The following is a 19,584-nucleotide window of genomic DNA, read 5'->3' as shown; positions in this document are numbered from 1 at the left end:
CAGTCAGGTCCAGGAAAAGAAAGTCGTGATTTAACCAACAAACGGCTAACGTCCGAGCCCGAAATATGAGGGTCCCGGGAGGTGTCAGTGAAGGAAAACTCATGCTAGTCCGTCTTCTGAGTATGTCTGCACGTATACACATAATCCAAACCTCACACATCCCCCCGAGTACATATAATTGTGCTGGATCAGGATTGGTATTCCACAATTTCATCTGTACAAGCGGCCAGTTTTACTTTAAATCCAATCTCTAACGGAGCCATGCCGCTGTCTTCAATCTGGACAAGAAGAGCAGCCAACGATACAGCATCAAGCATCTACAGTCAAGAACCTGAAGTCATCCCAGTTCCCCCGCTCTCCATCCTGCACAAGGGGAGGAGACTAATTAACTCTCCTATAAAATATGATCTCCCGGAAATTAATCTGATCAACCATCAAATTACACTGGCCCGGGAAACAACCATGGCCCTGGAAACGACCCGTGTGCGGCTTCAAAATGCCAAAAAGAACAGTCCATATTCGTTGCAAGACACCTTAGAAGAGAAGTGGTAATAATAGAAGCACCAGAAAGATAAGAACCGGTTCTTCCGCATATGCCTTAAAATCTTCGACAACCTCGCGGCCGTGGCAGTCAAGGTGTCCGATGATCTGATCCTGCAGCATGAATTTGAACCCGAAGTCAGTCCAGTGGGAAACCGACGCATCCTCTCGGGATGCGCAAGCTGCAAGAGGCCCTGTCCGACTCGCACGGGAAGGAAGCTCGAGCCAGAGAAGAATAGGACCGCCGCTTGAACCTTCCCAATATCCGTGCCCCACTACCGCAGTGGATATAATGCGTTGTCGGATGTACGAGTTTCCTGTGGGCAGGCGCTCTACGTGACTCTTTGCGTTCGTTTTCCCATCGTGTCTCGACATAAGGTTGGATCTTCTCTGGGATGTGCTTGGGAGGCGTGCTCGGATCAGCCCACTGTGCAGGCCAGCGGAACTGCGCACGTCTACAAGATTTGCCCAGATGAACCTATCCATTGCAACATACCAAGTAACTCCGTGTCTTAAAGTTATTAGAGAAATGTGGTCTATTCAGTGTACCACTAATTGCGCAGATAGATAGGGCCCGCATTCCCCCGCATTCCCCGGCACCCCCGTATTCCCCAAATCAGAGTTGCATAGATTATACCAACCCAATGAATGAAAGCGCATCACCATCGTAGCAGCTAGCACTGATGACCGTGTCCTTCGGATAAAACTCAACTCTCTTACTTAGACATGTGCTCGGTTAGCACAGGGTCCAAAGGAGCCGTGCGTGGGCTGTTGGGAGGCGTCTTAGGATGGAAGTCGGCAAGTAGACTCTCGGAGCCTGCGTCCAGTTGTTAAATAATGGTTCTTTTTTTTGCATATGTGTTCTGTGTGCATACCCATATATCCGCACGCGACTTGGGCCTCTGACGTAAACCAACGTTCACGGGCCTTAAGTTCGCCTTTGGTGGCATAAGGCATGGCCATAGATTCATTCATGACTTGGAGAGTGCTTGCCAGTTGATGTGGATCAAAACAGGCCAGGAAGCTGTCCTGTGAAAGCAGGCCTTTGATACCCGGCCGATTGCACGGTTTTTCGGCCACGCCGCCTAACGGACTGTCGCATGTTGCACAGATGTGACCCATTCTGGAACGTGATGGGGAAGACGGCCACGAGGTGTTATCGGTTGGCCGTAGATTATGTCGACCGATGATGCGACGACTGTCATAAAGAAACAATGGCGGCAATGCGTAGAGTAAGGGCGGGATGGCGAGTGAACGAGCAGAGCTCAGACAGCCCTTTAATCCTTTCCTGTGCGCGCCATTACACTGATTAAGTTTGCCCGCGGGTTATCGTTTATCACTGCCGTTTTAAGGTTTCATCAAACAATACATTGAATTGCCCCAGACAGATAGTATTTGACACCAGCCGAGCGCTGTTTGCGAATGATATACTGCTATCTTCCATATCCCTCGGAGTCTTGACGGATCCAAATTGTCTAGACCTACGCCATGTATCAATACTTCGCCGTATTCCCCTGAAAAACAGCGGCGCTGGAAGTCCAGGTGATTTAAAAACCACGGGCAGATTACCAAGAGAAATCAGGACTTTTACCAATTGGGGTTTCTACACGGTGAAACAAACAAGTTGCCCACCTTGTCTGAAATGTTAACTACCCACCATCTACACTCGTCGGCCCAAATTTGCCTCGACTCGACGTTGCGCCGCTCGGTGATGATTCGAACTTTCTGGTCCAAACAACACCCAGCCCGAGAAGGCCACCCAGGGAGTTAATATTCAACTCTGCTTTAATATATAAACCCCCGTTTCGTCTATCACATGCTTGTCGCGTCTCTGTGTTGTCTTCAGTTGTTCCGTGCCCTGGGATTGAACCGTCCTTATTCAACTTGCATCTCCCCGGGCCAATTGTTAGTCCGACATGCATGCAACTGGCCCGCCCCAATACAAGCGGCTACAGGCTCTGCGGACGGTTTTAGGACTTGAGACCTCGCATGCTGAGACGTCTCGCATACAGTATGCGCAAAACCCTGTCCGGATCGGTGCCGGTAGCTACCCCGTGGGGACGGAGAAACATGATAACGCACAGCGTGATGATGGCGATCTAGGGGCCTTAGATCATTCCGGTACAAGCCCCAGCCTGATAGCGGACGGTAGCGAGGGGGACTATGGCCAAGGGCAGGTCTTTCCTCTTCTAAATAAGTACAGTTTCACGAATTATACTCTTCCTTGAAGAGCAGCGCATGACAAACTGACACATATCTAGACTATCTGAACGGGTGGAGTAAGTGTAACGTTGCCGTTCTCTTAACTAGACTGACACAAATCAGCGCTTTGGAGTCCAGCATGAGGGAGCAGAAGCAGTGGAATCAGGATATTAAAAAAACAGTAAACCAAATCCACCGGTCCTTATTTAGCAGCGGCACTAAAAGAGGTACAACACGCAGCAAGGCCACCAACTCTTGACAACAAGAATATCCGCCGGCGCTGGAGGGATGGTTAACTAATAGCGAGTCTCTTTATCTTATTCAATCGTGAGTTAACCGGGGAAACCCACCCCTGGACTCTGGTATAGCTCTGGACAAGACTGGTGAAGGTAGAGGAAATGAAATGTCTGTTGTAAGGGCCTTCTCGAAGACAAATACTGGAATTAGAAATGGAAGAGTTCAAAGTTGTGCGGGATGTCTATCACAGCAAACAAGCGCTGTACGTTGGAGACAGATACCGTAACAGTCTGTGTGGTTTCCCGAGCAGGCTGGATCAACGTTAACCCACGCGTGACCGGGATCTGAGCTTTGATCCCATAAGGGGAGGACATAGATGCTAGCATGGACTTGATTCGCTGTAATATGTCCGGTTTCAATTCATATAGGATCTCCGGCACATCCTCTGTACATTTTTCCTTCCCTCGCTGTCCATTATTGATCACAATAGGTAGATAAAAGTGGTGGAGCTACTCTCCAATTGCTAGCGCATGCCACAGCCTACGCAGTTGCTATACGGTTGTCTTCGTGAGACACCAGTGTGCCCACAGCCCGTGCAGGTAAATGGCATGAAATAATCGCGTCAAAACTCCCACCCACCGAAAAGTGGTAGATATAGGAGGCCAATTCCCCAGCAGGACTGGCCTACTGTTTGACCGACCATAGCTAGGCTATTTCATGACCTAGATTAGCTGTTGACCTCCATCGAACTATAAAGACCGAGGCGTCACTGATACTAAGTACCTCGTGTCACAGCATAGGACATGGGAACAGTATAACGCAGTCCAGAAAAGAGCTTAGAATAGTTAGGTTACATTCATGTCACATGGAGAAGAGTGATCGTTAGCTGCGTTACATTATGCTTGAGCGGTGGTGATGCCAGGGATCAGGGCCGTCCAATGGCTGTTTTATCAAGATCAACAGGCCGATGTCCTTTTCCGTTCCAGAAAAAGTCAACCCGCAGTAGCCGCGAGAGCGGACCACAGTCATTCTAGCCCATATACCAGATCCTGGGTAGCTTTCAACGCGAGACAAAGGGCGTTCAGGTGTCAACGCTACTGAACCGACTAACCCTGGCAAATTCGGCCCAAGTCCCGCCTCTTGGACAATCTACTTCAAGGTACCGAACGGCGAAGAACTCCAGTCCCGAGCCGCGTTGGCCAAAGATTATGCGCATTCGGTCACATCCGGATAACCCTCCCCAGAGCAAAGAGTGTGTCGTAGATCATTGATGGCGAATTAGCCCCTGTGGTACCTCGATTGAAGGCGCTCTCCACCCACATCAAATCGAAATCTGGACCACGGGGTCCATTTCTTAAAGTTTGCTCTAACGCGACTGGCATAGGAATAGGGCGCAGGATGGCTTTCGCTCGATCGCGATCGCATGGGGACGGGCTAGCGTCCGATGCTGTCTTAGTGCCATGGTAGGCAATTCCAAATCATCGCGCCCGAGTCCCGTTGTCCCAACACGCGCGTTTTTTGGGGGCGGCAAGACTACAATTTGATTCGAAAGATCGCTCCGCTATCGCCTCCCGTCCCCATATTCTGGGTCGTGACGGTTTCTTGCGCTTCAGTCTTTGTGACCAACTCTTGCGTCAAGCTTTCTCGTGTTAGTCGGTGTGTTGTCGTGCCTGCATCTACTTCTATTTTGACGCAGCCCTCACAGGGGAACGCGTGTGGATCTCTAGGGCTAAGAAATGCTTATCGATAATTGATCCCCGAGATCCCGAAGCGAGCTGTCAACCCTGGACCATCTGGGCCAATCACACTGGACGAAGAGTTGTGATGTGAGATTCTGCCACTAGAGCCGTTCAGAAAACTTCTCATGTCTATCGATTGGACTCGCATTCCGGGGTCTCAGGTCGGGGGGTTGTATTTTCCGATTCCCCTAGCACCACGACAGGATCAGCTGATGGCGTTTGGAGCTCCGAAACACTTGGTCCAGGCTGGCATCTATTCCACCATACTTTCACGGGAAGACGATTCAGCCAGGAAAATATATCTTGCACTGCGAATGGCTGGGATTGGTGGAGCCTGGAGACCAGCAAGTCATGTAGCTGCTGTTTGACATGCCTCCATTGGGCCATCGGAGCCCTCCCCTCCCACCTCACCTTGTTGCCCAATCCGCCTGCCACGGTCCTTCATCTCTGGCGGTGGATCCGTTCGGTTCACTCTCACCATTGCCGGGGTACACTGATACCGACTCAGTCTATCCCAATCCGGATACTGTACCCTTCTCGTCTTCGTCCGTAACTAGTACGTCGTTAGGTCGGTAGGGGCTCTTAGGTGTCAGTAGATTAGGTCCCACCAGCTGCGAACTGGAAGGATCTAACTATTGATTCAGGGTGAGCAAACTATAGCTGTAGTGTTCGTGGCCAACTTAGTATGGAAGGTCCCCGATTCATACCTCCTCTCTATAAGACCTCGAGACTGCGGTTGTCGTCCATCCTGATCTCAACGTGCGCTCGGTCACTACGTCAATTTTCGGTGACTGACATTTGGATCATCACCCAATCCTGGAGGAAGGTGCTACCGGTTCAGTTCTGTGGGAGCATGTCCGACCCATCTGCGGACGTAACTGGATCCACTCCTAATAAGACTGGGGCGGAAATATCAGCTCTTGTCTCAACCACATCAAGAGGCCTGGTGTCTGTCCCACCACCCCCAATTTTCCGGCCGAGATTCGTGCTTGATACCACCTGTAAGGAACTTAGGCAGCACCTCCCGTGCACCTCTGATGTTCTTTCCTAAGTTTCTAGGGAATATATTGCGGTAGAGGTGGACGGCAAATCTTGAAGCAGGAACTGCGAAATCTCATACTTTGACAGTCCTAGAGTTTCAATCAACCTGTTCCTATGCCAGAGTTTGCGGCCAATAACCCATACTTTGTGGTGCCACAGCCGGTGAATCTCTTCCCCACTCCGCCTCAACTGGAAGACGCGGCGTACCAACTGGGTGAATACTAAGATCCGTAGATCTGTAATAGAACCCAAGCCCACGAAAACTCGCTGATCCCGGCAAAGGGCGCCGGCGCGGACCAGACGAAATCAGAGCCTCTGCCGGAACACCAGACTCCGGCGGTCGAATCGCGCTGTAGCCACGACAAGGAATAATCACAGCGACCATGTAGTGATAAGCAGGAAAGATCTGGACCTGCCATGTCCGCTGAGTGCACGGACCAACGGCATGCAGCACATCCCGGTTAGAGACATGTACGCCTGGGTGCACTGTCCCGTCGAGACGCGCCGCCAGGAGGCACGGCAACAGCAGGGCAGGATCCCACGTCCGCCGAACCCATTCATACTGTACCAGTTGGCTTACAACGATCGAGCAAAGCACTGGCTTGCACAGAATGATCATTGAACCATCTTCATCCTCACCGGACGGAGCTGGAAGATGGAAGTCCCCCACATTCGAAAAAAGTACAAGACGCTCGCAGTGATGGAGAAACGGAACCATGTCAGAGCGCACCCGGGATATCGGTTCTCATTATCAAATGAAAAGAAATGATTGAGGACTCCAAGCGTCCGCTCTCCGAAATTGGCGTTACGTTCGGTGTTGTTCTCCAAAGTCAGCCAGTGTTCTCCGCCTTACGCTTGGTCTACTTCCTTGAACGATGATCGCGTCAGTGAGCACTCGACAGGACTACTCCCTGCAGAAGAGAGAACCAACCCCCAAAGCTTTCCATTGAATCCAGGTGGTTTTGGACCATTGCAAAGTGCCGCCTCGGTGTGGTGGCAGAGGACAATCTACTCTCAGATGGCCTGTACTGAACAAGTCTCCGCAGGCACCCAACCTTGTGTCCCTGTCGTCACGGGGCAACCGGGGATGCCGGACTCTGCTTGCTTTGTTCCCCAATCTGGATGCTCTGGGCTCGAAGCTGTCAGCGGTCAGTCTGCTTTACTGACACTGTCTGTTACATGTGAGGATTGTAAGGTTGACGGGGAATTGGCGTCGATATCCTCAGATGCGAGGATCTCATGCATAATTATTCTCGGTTCTTTCTTACAGTGCGCGTGTAACTCAGAGGCCCGTGTTTGTGTACTGAGCAATGACTTCTAGGAGACCATGTCCGCGCCGAAGGCCATAGGACCTCATTCTCCTGCGGACGACTGTTCGCCGCGACCACGTAGGAAGGCGTAGCCCAGGGGTCGTAAGTGCAACAGATCCCCCCGGAAAACGGCCCAAGCTCCCGGAAACTGTTTGTGTGCCCCTGGGAGCCAGCATGTTGCTCTTGAGAGCGACGCCCCTCCCCTGATTCCTGCCGCTCGTCACAGGAACGGGAAACCGTCTCCTGCCTTTTTGAGCATACGGAGATCACCCTGGCTGCTACCGAGCAGACTGTACAGCAAACTGACTGGAGAAGGACATGATCTGCACTTCTGAAATTCAAAATGACGGTGTATTGGCATGCCTAGCATTCTTCATGCGTGATTCTATCATACTATATCGCTACTGCGTGATTTGAGTCTGCCCCTCAGACCAGAGCATAATATAAATGATTGACAGGCCAACCATTATGAACACAACATCCCGACTAGATTTTCGGGTATGTGCTAATTTTCCCACCCATCGTCACGCTTTTGGCATCTGTGTACCGACCAACTAAGCCATTTGGTCACTCATGGACGAGCAGCGTTCACTGCCTCCACTGGAGGAGATAAACACGCTGGGGTCAAGAGAGGCATTGCGGACCGACGAAAGGCTTGGCGGGGTTGCGACTGCAGCAGAAGGCTTCGCATCGATTGCAGCCCATGTCCGTCAGCAGCCAGAGGACACTAGTGCCACTGAGCCCGTCGAGGATCACCGAAACTCCAATGTGTCTACAGAGGTATGTTGACACGTTCCATTCTTCTCAGTCCTGCAGCCCGACAGCCATCGTGTGTTAAGTGAACATTAGCTGATAGACGGAAATAGCGCAGGGTGGACCGAGCATGTGCAGAGTGCGTTCGTCGGAAAATCAAGGTGCGCGAAGCCACAAGGAACTGGGACTCATGGTAAAACGTTGGTCGACAGCGCGTTTGATTAACGTAACAGGCTATTAGTGTTCTCGCATCTGGCCCTGCGAGGCGTGCCAGAGGAGCGGAAGTAATTGCGTTCCTCCACCTCGACAGAAATCAAAAACAATGTCTACAGAGGTATATCCACATCCTACTCTCCTCAACATGCATTGTTACAGCCACCGTCCACTAATTGAGCATTAGCTGATGGAGTGATAGCAGTGCTTCTAAGACCATCCTTGCGCGAGGTGTCATCGTTTGAAGATAAATGTCCGCAAAATCCAAAATTGATACTATGGTGGATTATCAGTGGACAGCGTTTTTAACTAATACTGCGTATTAGTGTTCTCGCATCTGGCCTTGTGAAAGCTGCCATGGTAGCGGAAACAACTGCGTTCCTTATATTCGACCGTTTTCGTATTACTTGAACAAATTTCCTGCTAAGGTATGTTTGTGTTCTACTCTCCTCAATATGAAGTGTAACTGCCACCGTTTGCTGAGTGAGCATTAGCTGATGGGGAAATAACAGGACCAGATGCACCGAGCTTGTGAGAGATGTTTTCGTCGGAAGATCAAGGTGTGCGATGTCACAAGGAACTGGGACTCATGGTAAACTGTTGGTTGACAGCGTATTTGACTGATGTAACTGGTTATTAGTGTTCTCGCATCTGGCCCTGCGAAGTGTGCCAGAGAAGCGGAAGTACTTGTGTTCCTCAGTCGGATTGATAAAGCGTGAATCATTGTACTATGATATCTACCGAACCACGCACAGCGAGGTTGCTAGTCAGCAGGATTTACCCAGACCAGCCTTCTAGTGACACCTCAAGAATGTATGAGGCACACGCCAGCGCATCCATGGAGGGACACCGATGGAGCGTGTCTGATATGGACCGCGCTTCAAATGTCACCATTCTAAAAGACAGGGGTGCTGAACGTGGCTTATCTATTACATACCCTGCAGACGTTACTGCTCGTGGGGAAGGGAATAAGATTAGAGATGATGAGAACAGCACTCTCCCATCCAACATTAGTGATAATGTAGGCTGGGCGCCCTCATCTAGCGCAATCGCGCTTCCGGATTCATATATGCCCGCAGACAATTCAATGGGGGATCCTACGGCAGATCCATGGTACTGGATGCCGTGGGCTATGGAACCACGCTCGTAGGAGACATTGCCTGTATCTTTCTGGGGTTGGACCTGGTCTCAATCCGGATATCTGACTGGTTCCGAGACCGACGGTTTCTTACATCCGTCTATTCCTGCATCGCAGGCGGCAGGGTGGCCCTTTAGAGGCAAGGCTGAACAGCCTCAGTATCCAAGCAGAAGTGGCATCATGCCCTTTTTAAGACACTACTCACAAGAGCTGTACCCTCCAGGTCCCTCTTTTGATGCACCGGACTCCATTCCCTCGTCCAATGCACTCGGGCTCTCTTCTATACTAGAAACTGCGCCACCGAGCTTCCCAAGATTTCCTCGCTTGCAGCATGTTGAGGACGGCAGCTTGGCGCTCCCGGCTGAGTCTCTAATGCTATTGCCTCCCTGGGATCCATTGGCGCCTGTTTCCGCAGCACTGCCTATGACGGACTTCCACCGCCACAGCTTGCATCAACAACCATCTGCACCTGCCCCTGTGTGAAACCGCGAGTTGCTAGTACCCCCGTGGCTACAGATTATGATGGATTACAATGGGACTGAAGTCAGCCCGTTCGATAACATCAGTGCCAACAGACAGGAGCCATCGTGTAATGTCACGGTGCCGGAAGACCAGGTCGAGCATCATCACTCGACCTAGGCGTGGGGCTTCAACACTCACAAGAAACAGGAACCGTTTGCATAGTAGGAACGTGGAATTTTGCATGCCTGGATGTGATTGATTTATGATTCAATGTCGTTTATGATAGGTTGGTGCTTTTCTGTACTGCAATCCACATACGGTTCCCAAGATCATATTGTACAATGTATTACTGTGATATGTCAATCAATGAATAGAACAGCAGTGAATGACTCGCGGACGTCTGCTTCATACTTAGTTGCCCCAAATGCATAATCATCTCGTCGCACAGGACAGGTGTAATGGAGCAAGCGCTCCTAATACTGTATCCCTGAATTGGATCCCGTGGAAACATTCTGTGTGATCCGCCGGCTGGAGTCTTGCCTTTGAGCTCTTGTTACCGCAAATTGTCTGTTCCTGGACGCATAACCGCACGTACTTCGAGGAGGCTTTAGTTATTTTATTCAGCTTGTTTGCATTTGATATATGTGCTCCGCAGTGGAGTGTCTGAAGTTTTCCGTACAAGGGTCTGTAGAATTACTGGCTTGCTCCCATAGCTGATTCGAGTTCAAGCGGCGCTTCTGTACTGTAGAGCGGCATACGTAGCGGTCGGACACAATCCCATTTCCACATAATCCAACCTTTGTCAGCATAATGTAGAGCTAGAGTAAGATGAAATGGTGATTCTCCATAAGCCACCATGGTAAAAAGGCCGTCAAAATCTAAACCTGTCGGACAGAAGCAGAAGCTCGCTAATTACCCATTTACTGCTCCTATAGATTATCTTCCATGCACCTCATATTTCTGATGCCTGGGCATGAAATTAGAAGGGGTAATAGGACCCAGCGTTTTCCGGACTTGACCTCGTGGTTACACGGGCAAATGCACGTGCCAGCCATATATTTGACCATCTCACCATCTCCAACTACAACAGGAGGGCCGCGGAGGTCAACCATCAAGAATGAAAGTATGTAGCATCTGGGTGTACCGGTGGCCCAAGGGCGACGCCGTGAAAATGCTTATAAGCCAACATCTCCCATCTCCCATCTGCCAGATCCAACTTCTGCTTCCCCAGAGACAATGCCTCCAGCACTCTCAGACCAGTATGAACAGGCCAGCCAGATATATTCCGTTGACTAGTACGGGATATGGATTGCTGCCCTGCTGGGCGTCTGGCTGATCGCGCGGTTGGCGTACCAGCTTGGTCAGTGGACTGTCTAACGCCACATCACGGCCTCCCTTGGACGGCGTCTCGGCCGCGAGTTGCCGTGGCTTCTCCAGACTATTGACATCGCCACCGCTCTCGAGGCGATCTTGGTTGGGGTGCTCTTGGGCGCCAACATTGCCCTCCTACTCGTGTCCGCCAATGGCTGGGCCGACGTCCAGCAACGTGCGGCGAAGCTCGCCGTCCTGAACCTATTGCCGCTCGGTACGGGCCTGACCTTTGGCCTCCCGGCCCATCTGCTCGGAATCAGCCGCTCTGCCGTTGCGTGGTTGCATCGCTGGTTTGCGCGGATGATGGCCGCCCATTCCCTACTTCATGGAGCCATTACTATCACCAGAACAGATAACCTGATCCCCTCGATCAGGCATGACTGGATTACATTACTGGTCAGTTACCACACCGTCCCTTGATAATGATGTTGACTGTGACCTGAGAGCTATACATACCACTAACCAGAGCTAGGAAGCTGCTGCCATTCTGATAATGATTCCCATGACCCTGCATGCGGTCATCCAGCAGCACTGTCAGGTCGCCATGAAAATTCACTACCTTCTGATGGTCATGGTAATGGTGGCCCTGGCGTATCATACATGAGACCAAGGGTCAGAATCCCGCTGGCAAGTAGTTAATGCTGGGGCCCTATGGATGATGCTGAGTATAATAGCCGTCTCTCATGCAGTTTTCATCCAACAACACTGGAGTACTGGACGGCCCACCATAACCATACATCCTTTCCATAAGCTGCTTCGCATGGACATTACAGTATCCCCCCATTAGCACATCTGGCCGGGGCAATATCTATATCTCTGGTTACCTCACTCAGGATTTCACTTATGCTTCCAACTCCAGCCCTTCTATGTCACTTACTGGAATAATGCGCCCGGACCGCGCATCCTGTACATTCTGACCTGACCACGAGCCTTCAGCCTCAGTACATGACTCTACCTCCGCGAATAGCTACACCAGTGTCGACAGCCTGCACTGTTACTAGGACTATACAGCCTATCGATCAACTTTTCTCCGTTTACGACCATCGTGTTCATTATAGAGGATATTGGCATGTTGTAAGTGCTTTCCTATATCCGCATGCTCGTCCAGGTGAGCGAGCAGCGGCGGGCCATGGTACGTAAGCTGAAAATCGTGTGGTAGATACAAGACTTTGATATGGCTGTCTCTTGATGCACTGTCTGATACCGCAGTTACTGACAAATCCTAGACTACTAATACTGGCTGGGTGACTGGATACAGGACCTGTTGGATCTTGATCATAGTGAATTTAAGATATATAATAATCCTCTACGGCCAGTCTTAATGCCGTCCTGACTGAGATAGATTCTTGAATTTCATCTGTATTATCTTGGAAAGGGGACTTCCATTAATCCTGGTAATAAGTTCAGCAAATAAATCAAGCTGCGTCAAGGGCCAATAGTGGCCAGGGAAGTTATCTAAGATTACCTGAGCAAGCATTATAAAAAGCTAGCTGTTAGTAGTAGGTGTAATTCTCTCTGATTAATATATATATAAACTCCAATGTGAGAGGGGGACTTATGACAGGCTATATTAAATATGCACCCAAAGTCTAATAATTATCTACTATAATATGCGCCCGTCAGTCAATTTATCAACAAGTCCGGGATGCAGTTCAGCTACAGACAAGGGCAGATATTAAACTTTTCAACTTTAATCTTAAGCTGTATCATACCTGGGCGGTCCCTTGTCGCGACAACAACACCGTCATTAATATACAAAGTGATTATCAAAAGTGAGTTACATCTTGTATTATTAAAAGTAATTCTTAAATGCAGTAAGTCTAAACATGCCTTGTAAGACGAGACACTTATCTTTACATATAATTAATTTTATATATGGCAGTGGTATTTATCAGTATATCTCAGCTTCTCTCTTCAGCCTGATATCTGGACACTCAGCTTAGATAATCACGGGTCTTGTGGTCTCTTATCCATTTGTTAGTTAGTAATTTAATCAGTTATAAGATTCAGCCACACTGCTCTATGAGTACTCTTAAACAGGCATATCCAATACACCGCCGCAACAGATGTCCCGGGCTAGATAACCCCACGGGATCCTGCAAATGCTGACTGTGGTAGGTCGGACAGCGATGACTGCCACAGCACTTATATTGTAACTATTTGATACTGCTTTGTTTTGGTACGCTGTTGCGTGTAACGTTACACGTGTAATTATCCACATGTGATAAGCAGCTTTGGAGCATGTGATGGCGAATATATAAAGACATCCAACCAGAGCTATGTCCAATCACTGTTAATATATACTATATCCTAGATTAGTAAGCTTAGTAAGCATATTAATTTACTTCCCTGCTTTGAAATGCCCTGAATATTCCATGTATTTATTGATGTTGTCACAACAGCCAGAACGATCCTTTAGTTAAAGATATAGTCTGGGACAAACAATACTGCGGTCGGAGCAGCCTCTTACAAATTCAAAAATCATCGCTTGGTGATCATGCCTTTGATTATTAAACAGGATCAGAAATTTGAGGTTTCTTGAACATATGCAGTGATGTCAACTAGTATCAGCATTATCCTATGAGCAAGTGGCTGACCTGGAACTTGACTGTGAGAAATAGTTAAAGATAACCATAAAAACTCTGCTTATAGTATTTTCTCTGCTGGTCTTTTATACACTTCATATTACCTAGCTCTTTTCCCGGGGGATCAGTAAGATTTAAATAATATTTCACCATTCTTGGCCCGCAGTCTAACCCAGGATTATAATAAGCAAAGAAGAAACTGAAGTCCCTCCTAAAACAGACTATACCAGTTTGAAAGTAAAAATGATATAACTAGGACACGCGTTATAGGTAATACTTTATACCAAGTCCATGACCTTTTCACGCACAACCCTTCTATACAAGTACCATATTTTTCTATAACAGCATATTTTTTGTAACACCGTGAGATCCCCAAGGCTACAGCTGGTCATCGGGAGGGTCTTACAGAAAGATACTATCTGTGAAAAAGTCATTATCTCGTCCGCAGACCACACCTCAAAGAAGAGATAAAGATATGCCAGATATAGAGATAACTAATTTACAACACAGTGACGAGAAACTATATTATTTTATAAGACCCTGGCAGTTGACTGTTAGTTATCTTCTTTTTATGAAGATGTTGAATTCCTGGCCTGGAATAGGCCCAGTATTCTATTTCCGTGTATGCACTCCAAGAGAATCTTTTGATATGTCTCTGTCATGCTATCCTACCCTGTTGATTGGTAAGAAATGCATCTTACGGTTATTCTTAAGTATATATTTAACTCAGTTACTATCTTGCCAGTTTTTCTTCCGCGCGTGGAGTGCACTCTCGGCAACCTCAGACAGTTTTATAATTAAATCTGGGAAGTAATCCGTTCATACATTCAGACCATCGACCACGCAGATTATCGGTTTCAAAGATTCGTGTGGCCAAGAGGCGAGCGGGAGCCGGATACTGCAGCAAGATTAGGTGTGTTTTCAGGGTCAAACAGAGCGTTTTGTTGAAAACACCTCTTGCGGGTTCTAGTACGGAGAGCATACTGAGAACATATGTACCATGCGAAAAGAGGTGGGAGGGTTGGGTTTAAATAGCCTGTATTATTTTAAGGGCTCATTGCTTTCTTGCTTTATAGTATCTATTGGTTTTGCTTCTATAGACAAAAGTCACCCGTCTTCCCACTATCCGACAACTCGAGTCAGGGAATCAAGCCCCAATTGTTCTGGCTTGCGGACAGGTAAAATAGCCCTACTAAACATAGTTTGGCTAGTCCCTGGTCAGCTATTATTAAGTGCCCCAAGGGTTCGTGAAGTTACACTCAGCCCCTGGTCTGTCCATGTCTAGAATCATGGCCTTAATGTTACCTTCAACTCCAGCTTGCGTTGGGTGGACCATTTCACGCGGGGCTGGCACGTAGTGTCATTTTACTTTGAATTAACAAGACAGCCAGTCCTTATAAAATACTATATAAGTCTTAGGCTGGGGCCTCTTACTTTCACGGTATATATATATTTTACAGGAATCTCAGTTCTTCTTTTATTAGCTTTATTCTCTGACAATAATGAGGACTCACCTGCCATAATTTAATAAATTTTAGAAAGTACTAGCATCAGCTAAAAAGAAATCATATTCCAGCACCCAGTCAAATACCTTATACTACACTGAATCAGCCCCACTAAATAATAGTAAGCCGAACTTGCAGGCCGTCTCGGGTAAGAACATTTTAATCTATAAGAATAATATAAGTAACAGAAATATAATATTAGAAATTAATAGTATAATTATAAATGGATTTCCTGATTATCCTAATAACATGATTAATATATTTATAAAGGCTCTTACAGTATTGATCTGTGAGTATATTCCATCTTATAATATCTTAAATCCAGCTGCTATTTACTTTTGAACTATACTAATCTTTATCTTCAAGTCTGGAAACTAGAGTCTGGTAGATCTATCTCCATTATATTACTAAGTAATATTTTACAGGATCTTAAGCTGATAGGGAGCTATAAAAAACTGAAGAAATAAATAAAATATTAAAACTAAGAGAATCACCACCTGCATAAAAGAGTAAATAATATTTATAAGAGTATTCTAATCTCTTATACTAAACCCCGTCCTTCAGCTCGGTACAAGGACATGGAGTCGGAATGAATATTGCTGTATGCAGGAGAAGGAAACGGAACATTTCTCATGCCAGGCTGGGAAGGAATTAATAAGACAAGATCTGAGTTATATCACCTAAAACCACTGTCTTTGACCAAGCTTGTCCGGCCGGAATTAAGATTTACTTGATTGTAGAGTATATAGCTATCTTTAATTAGAAGTGACTACTTATGCTGGCTGTAATAGAGCAAGGGCAACCTGGTCTATTAATTCTAAGATAAAGAAATATATAATATTAATAAATTTTTACACCCTGTAGCTGCATTTGATCATCAGTAACATTAATGGTTGAATGAATCAGCTGTATAGTTAATCATGAATCCAGTGATTTAATGAAGTGGGACTCCATCGCGTCTGCGAGTCAAAGACATAAGAATATATTATTAATATAAGTTATGTTCCTTCTCCTGCTGGTGCTATTCCTAGTATTTGAGCCTGTTAAAGCTCCACCGTAAGTTTCATTAATTTACTGGAAGTGATCGGCACATCCTGGTATAATATAGAAGATAGATCACGTTTGTTGCTGCCTTACTATATACATGTTCAATAGCCAGGTCACCATGGCAACAATATTGTAGATATTTTATATTTCTAAGCTAAGAAAAATTACTTTTTATTAATTTATACTAAAAAGTATATTACTAGTGTTCTCTTCATCTTCCCCAATACTATTAAGCCTTGTAGTGGTTAATAATATAGACTCCTACCCTCAGACTAGCTGACTCAGCAAGTGATTATTTTAGCGCTAGTTATTTAACCTAACGGGGGCAAGCAGCCAGACAAATATATAGCTAATTAGCTATAATATCAAGTAATATAATTATATATTTATACACAGCCCTATACTATACTTTCCTGTATTTCTCCAAACAATTTGCACATAGTCACATTATATATATTATTACAAAAGGAAAACCTCCTAACTTCTTACTAGAGAGTCTAATATATTTATTATAAAAGAAAAAAGAGAACCCTTCTTCTAATATATAGCAAATATACCCAGCAGATCCAGTATGTAAATCAGGTTACACTGTGCCTGTTGATACTGGTACACGACACTGCAGGCTTTACACCATGTCCGGTGGACGACATACTGGCTCAGGGCATTTGATAAACATCTTGGGGATATATTCTACAAGCTGGTTTATGCTCCGACCGCGAGCGTGCGTGGCCTCCTGCAGTAGCGCACCGTCCGGGTGATAGTAATAGCACAGTCAATCCAGGGTGCTCTGGAAGTCATCTAAGATAATAATATCACTCAGGCATTTAAAAATAAATATTAATTATAGCAGGATCAGTATACTAATCTTCTCCTTATCAGTGGTAGCTGCTTACCTTCCAGAATAGCTCCATTCCCGGGGGGTAGCCTAGGCAATTCTTGACCTGGATTATACACATATCCACCACCGCAAACACGACGGAAATCACCATAAACAGAAGTATGACGCCGAAATATGAGCTGATATAAATTAACTGAACCAGCAAATACCCATAGCCCCGCTGAATGACATATAGAAGAAAGCAGGTAGTGAAGATCTATCATAAATCCCTAGATCTGGATTAATAATACGGGATATAGAGAGAATTGTACTCGGATACTGCACTGGAACAGCAGCTTGAGTAACCGAGTAGTGGTATATAAGACCTGGCCCCAATTAAAAAAGGCAAAATTAGCATAAATATTAATAATCTAATAAGGCTGGATTACTAGCAGAATGATCAGATATAATCATATACCCCAAGAAATGAAGAAGCCGCGAATCTTTATCTATATAATCATATTATAGAAAGAATGCGAAATTATAAGACTGACAGCTGTAACCAAAAGATACCAGTCCTGAGCAGGTATATAAAAAAAGATGAATATTTTATACCTGAGGATCAGAACAAGTTAAGTATCTATATCAGCAGAAAATAATATCTCTTTTACTCTAAAAATATAGTATAATCTACCTCTGCTATAATAAGTCTGTGTAGGAATACCTCTTTTTTTATATTAGCTGCAGTAATAGTAATTATAATAATAAAAGAGTCTACTAGAAATCCTTGTCCCCATGCCTTTATAATAAGAATATCCAGGTCTGTAGGATACTGGTCAATACTTAGTATTATATTATCACTTTCTATTTGACTGTGTTAATATAAAATAAAAAAGACTTTTCATAAGTGATAGAATATCTTTATATTATTAGATAAGATTAAGTAATCTTCACCGCTCGGTATAGTTAACTGCCGTGGGCGACGGAGAGTAGGAGGAAGATTAATTAACTATAACTATAACCAGCCAGAGATCTAAGAAAGGCCAGCCAGAATCTTTTACTATTCTGACACTATTCTCAGGAGTAATAGTAACCTTTGGAGGTCTAGCTGTGCCTGAAGTATAGACTTTGCTACTCCAGATGAATAATTGGATACTGTAACCCGTAGAGTACCATACAGCCTTAACCATTCATTCATGGAATAAGCCGAGACTGTAGGATTCCGGAAAATCCATTCTTACCTACTATACGTCTGGCTGCAGGAACCAAGGCCGACAGAGAAATAGACTTTCCATCTATTTACTTTTAGTATCATATAAGATAAAGAGAATACAATAACCATAGAGATAGCCTTATTTAATAAAATACTGTTTATATAAACTGGACTTCTTTATCTTACAGCCTGAAAACATTTAATAAGTAACATCTTCCAAGCTAATAATAGAATAACAAACTGGATTAATTAAAAAAGTACTTCCTGACATCTGCAAGATTTATTCACATTAACAGTCTGTAATCTGTAAGATTATCAGGAGGGTTACAAGTCTAAATAGCTTAACCATGATTATACTACTGTTTTACAGGCTTTAATTTAATATATATCAGGTAGAAGTATATACTCTTATAATTATTAAATTGTATCTTAACTAATTCTATTTTTCCTTTCCTAGTCTTTTTAAATATATTTAGCTTTACTACTCCAACTCACACTCTGCACCTACTAATACAGAAAAACATACTAACAAATATTGGCCTCCGGCTGAGATAAAAGATTTATCTCCTCACACACTGATAATCTGGAGAAACTAACATAGTTAATTACAGGCTCGAGAACACTGTCTAGAAAAACAAAAACTTACCCCCATTAATATATGACCAGAGCATGCTTTTACCGAGCCCTTGAGAAAGCACAATATGAATCTCAGAAACTCAAGCAGATATTATAATCATAGAACCATATAAAATTAATATAGATTCTACTACAGATACTTCAAGAACTCTACAGCTTATAACAGCTATGTTAACTTCAATCCAACACCCTGGCCCGAGCTAGACCATTGGTTGAGAATGAGCGGAATATACCCCTGAGAGAGCCAATAGAAAATATAAAAACAGCTAAATATGACTGGTATGGAACAAAGACATCAGAAATAGTCCTTACTCTATATTTCCATCGCTTATGTCGGGATTGTGATGGAGCTGGAATACCAGGCGCTTCCGACAATATATTTCAAACCTGCAAGATCTGCTCTCTTTATGGTTTCCAGCAGCCCCGGAGGACTTGATGTATTAGCTACTGCTGTTGAGGCCGCTGCGTTGACCGGAAGTGATATTGCCCTACGGAAAGCGATGCTTACGAGCGTGAAAGCAAACAAGAAGCGGTGAATGTGGGAAGATCAATAACGGAGGATCATTAAGGTACTATGTTGTAGAAAGTACAGAATTGTGTTCTTGTAGTCTAGAATTCGATGCTGCTTTTCATTCCATATGATCTAATTTCTTTCAACCATAATAAGGGTCATTCACGTTAGCGAGAGAGGAGATGCAGAAGATGGGGGATTGCCATAGGTAACAATACTGGGATCTACATTGTTTAGGAACAAGACAAGTCGGCAATAATTGGA

General features: G+C 45.6%; 8 protein-coding genes across 8 annotated transcripts; 6 read left to right on the top strand and 2 right to left on the bottom strand.

The window, feature by feature from the left end:
* Positions 1-679: 679 nt before the first annotated feature.
* On the bottom strand, positions 680-1,662 carry BO88DRAFT_344901 (uncharacterized protein; the record flags this gene model as incomplete). Its single annotated transcript, XM_025703269.1, has 3 exons — positions 680-995; positions 1,261-1,357; positions 1,416-1,662. 3 exons carry the CDS (start codon positions 1,660-1,662, stop codon positions 680-682), a joined length of 660 nt encoding a protein of 219 aa, XP_025560825.1.
* A 794-nt stretch (positions 1,663-2,456) lies between these two features.
* Positions 2,457-3,001, top strand: BO88DRAFT_344871 (uncharacterized protein; the record flags this gene model as incomplete). Its single annotated transcript, XM_025703265.1, has 2 exons — positions 2,457-2,742; positions 2,802-3,001. The coding sequence occupies 2 exons, from the start codon at positions 2,457-2,459 to the stop codon at positions 2,999-3,001; spliced, it is 486 nt and encodes a 161-aa protein (XP_025560824.1).
* A 2,570-nt stretch (positions 3,002-5,571) lies between these two features.
* BO88DRAFT_427237 (uncharacterized protein) lies at positions 5,572-7,066 on the top strand (the record flags this gene model as incomplete). Its single annotated transcript, XM_025708976.1, has 7 exons — positions 5,572-5,664; positions 5,853-5,973; positions 5,994-5,997; positions 6,060-6,323; positions 6,408-6,500; positions 6,699-6,971; positions 7,030-7,066. 7 exons carry the CDS (start codon positions 5,572-5,574, stop codon positions 7,064-7,066), a joined length of 885 nt encoding a protein of 294 aa, XP_025560823.1.
* A 576-nt stretch (positions 7,067-7,642) lies between these two features.
* BO88DRAFT_416989 (uncharacterized protein) lies at positions 7,643-8,110 on the top strand (the record flags this gene model as incomplete). Its single annotated transcript, XM_025708284.1, has 3 exons — positions 7,643-7,849; positions 7,936-8,015; positions 8,056-8,110. The coding sequence occupies 3 exons, from the start codon at positions 7,643-7,645 to the stop codon at positions 8,108-8,110; spliced, it is 342 nt and encodes a 113-aa protein (XP_025560822.1).
* A 736-nt stretch (positions 8,111-8,846) lies between these two features.
* Positions 8,847-9,812, top strand: BO88DRAFT_416988 (uncharacterized protein; the record flags this gene model as incomplete). Its single annotated transcript, XM_025708283.1, has 3 exons — positions 8,847-9,056; positions 9,186-9,650; positions 9,690-9,812. The coding sequence occupies 3 exons, from the start codon at positions 8,847-8,849 to the stop codon at positions 9,810-9,812; spliced, it is 798 nt and encodes a 265-aa protein (XP_025560821.1).
* A 679-nt stretch (positions 9,813-10,491) lies between these two features.
* BO88DRAFT_427235 (uncharacterized protein) lies at positions 10,492-12,782 on the top strand (the record flags this gene model as incomplete). The annotated part of the gene is made up of 11 exons (XM_025708975.1): positions 10,492-10,494; positions 11,055-11,220; positions 11,483-11,586; positions 11,794-11,912; positions 12,018-12,080; positions 12,120-12,156; positions 12,265-12,321; positions 12,382-12,400; positions 12,437-12,456; positions 12,481-12,498; positions 12,630-12,782. The coding sequence occupies 11 exons, from the start codon at positions 10,492-10,494 to the stop codon at positions 12,780-12,782; spliced, it is 759 nt and encodes a 252-aa protein (XP_025560820.1).
* Positions 12,783-14,903: 2,121 nt separating this feature from the next.
* Positions 14,904-15,438, top strand: BO88DRAFT_344934 (uncharacterized protein; the record flags this gene model as incomplete). Its single annotated transcript, XM_025703277.1, has 2 exons — positions 14,904-14,981; positions 15,175-15,438. Coding segments are annotated over 2 exons (342 nt in total), but the record flags the coding sequence as incomplete, so codon positions are not given.
* Positions 15,439-16,768: 1,330 nt separating this feature from the next.
* On the bottom strand, positions 16,769-18,158 carry BO88DRAFT_427233 (uncharacterized protein; the record flags this gene model as incomplete). The annotated part of the gene is made up of 6 exons (XM_025708974.1): positions 16,769-16,876; positions 17,037-17,237; positions 17,293-17,391; positions 17,515-17,575; positions 17,632-17,802; positions 18,148-18,158. 6 exons carry the CDS (start codon positions 18,156-18,158, stop codon positions 16,769-16,771), a joined length of 651 nt encoding a protein of 216 aa, XP_025560818.1.
* Positions 18,159-19,584: the final 1,426 nt, after the last annotated feature.

Source organism: Aspergillus vadensis, assembly GCF_003184925.1.
Source record: "Aspergillus vadensis CBS 113365 unplaced genomic scaffold BO88scaffold_18, whole genome shotgun sequence".
NCBI classification, from domain to species: domain Eukaryota; kingdom Fungi; phylum Ascomycota; class Eurotiomycetes; order Eurotiales; family Aspergillaceae; genus Aspergillus; species Aspergillus vadensis.
The sequence above is the reverse complement of the archived record's forward strand: the minus strand, read 5'-3'. Positions and strand labels throughout refer to the sequence as shown.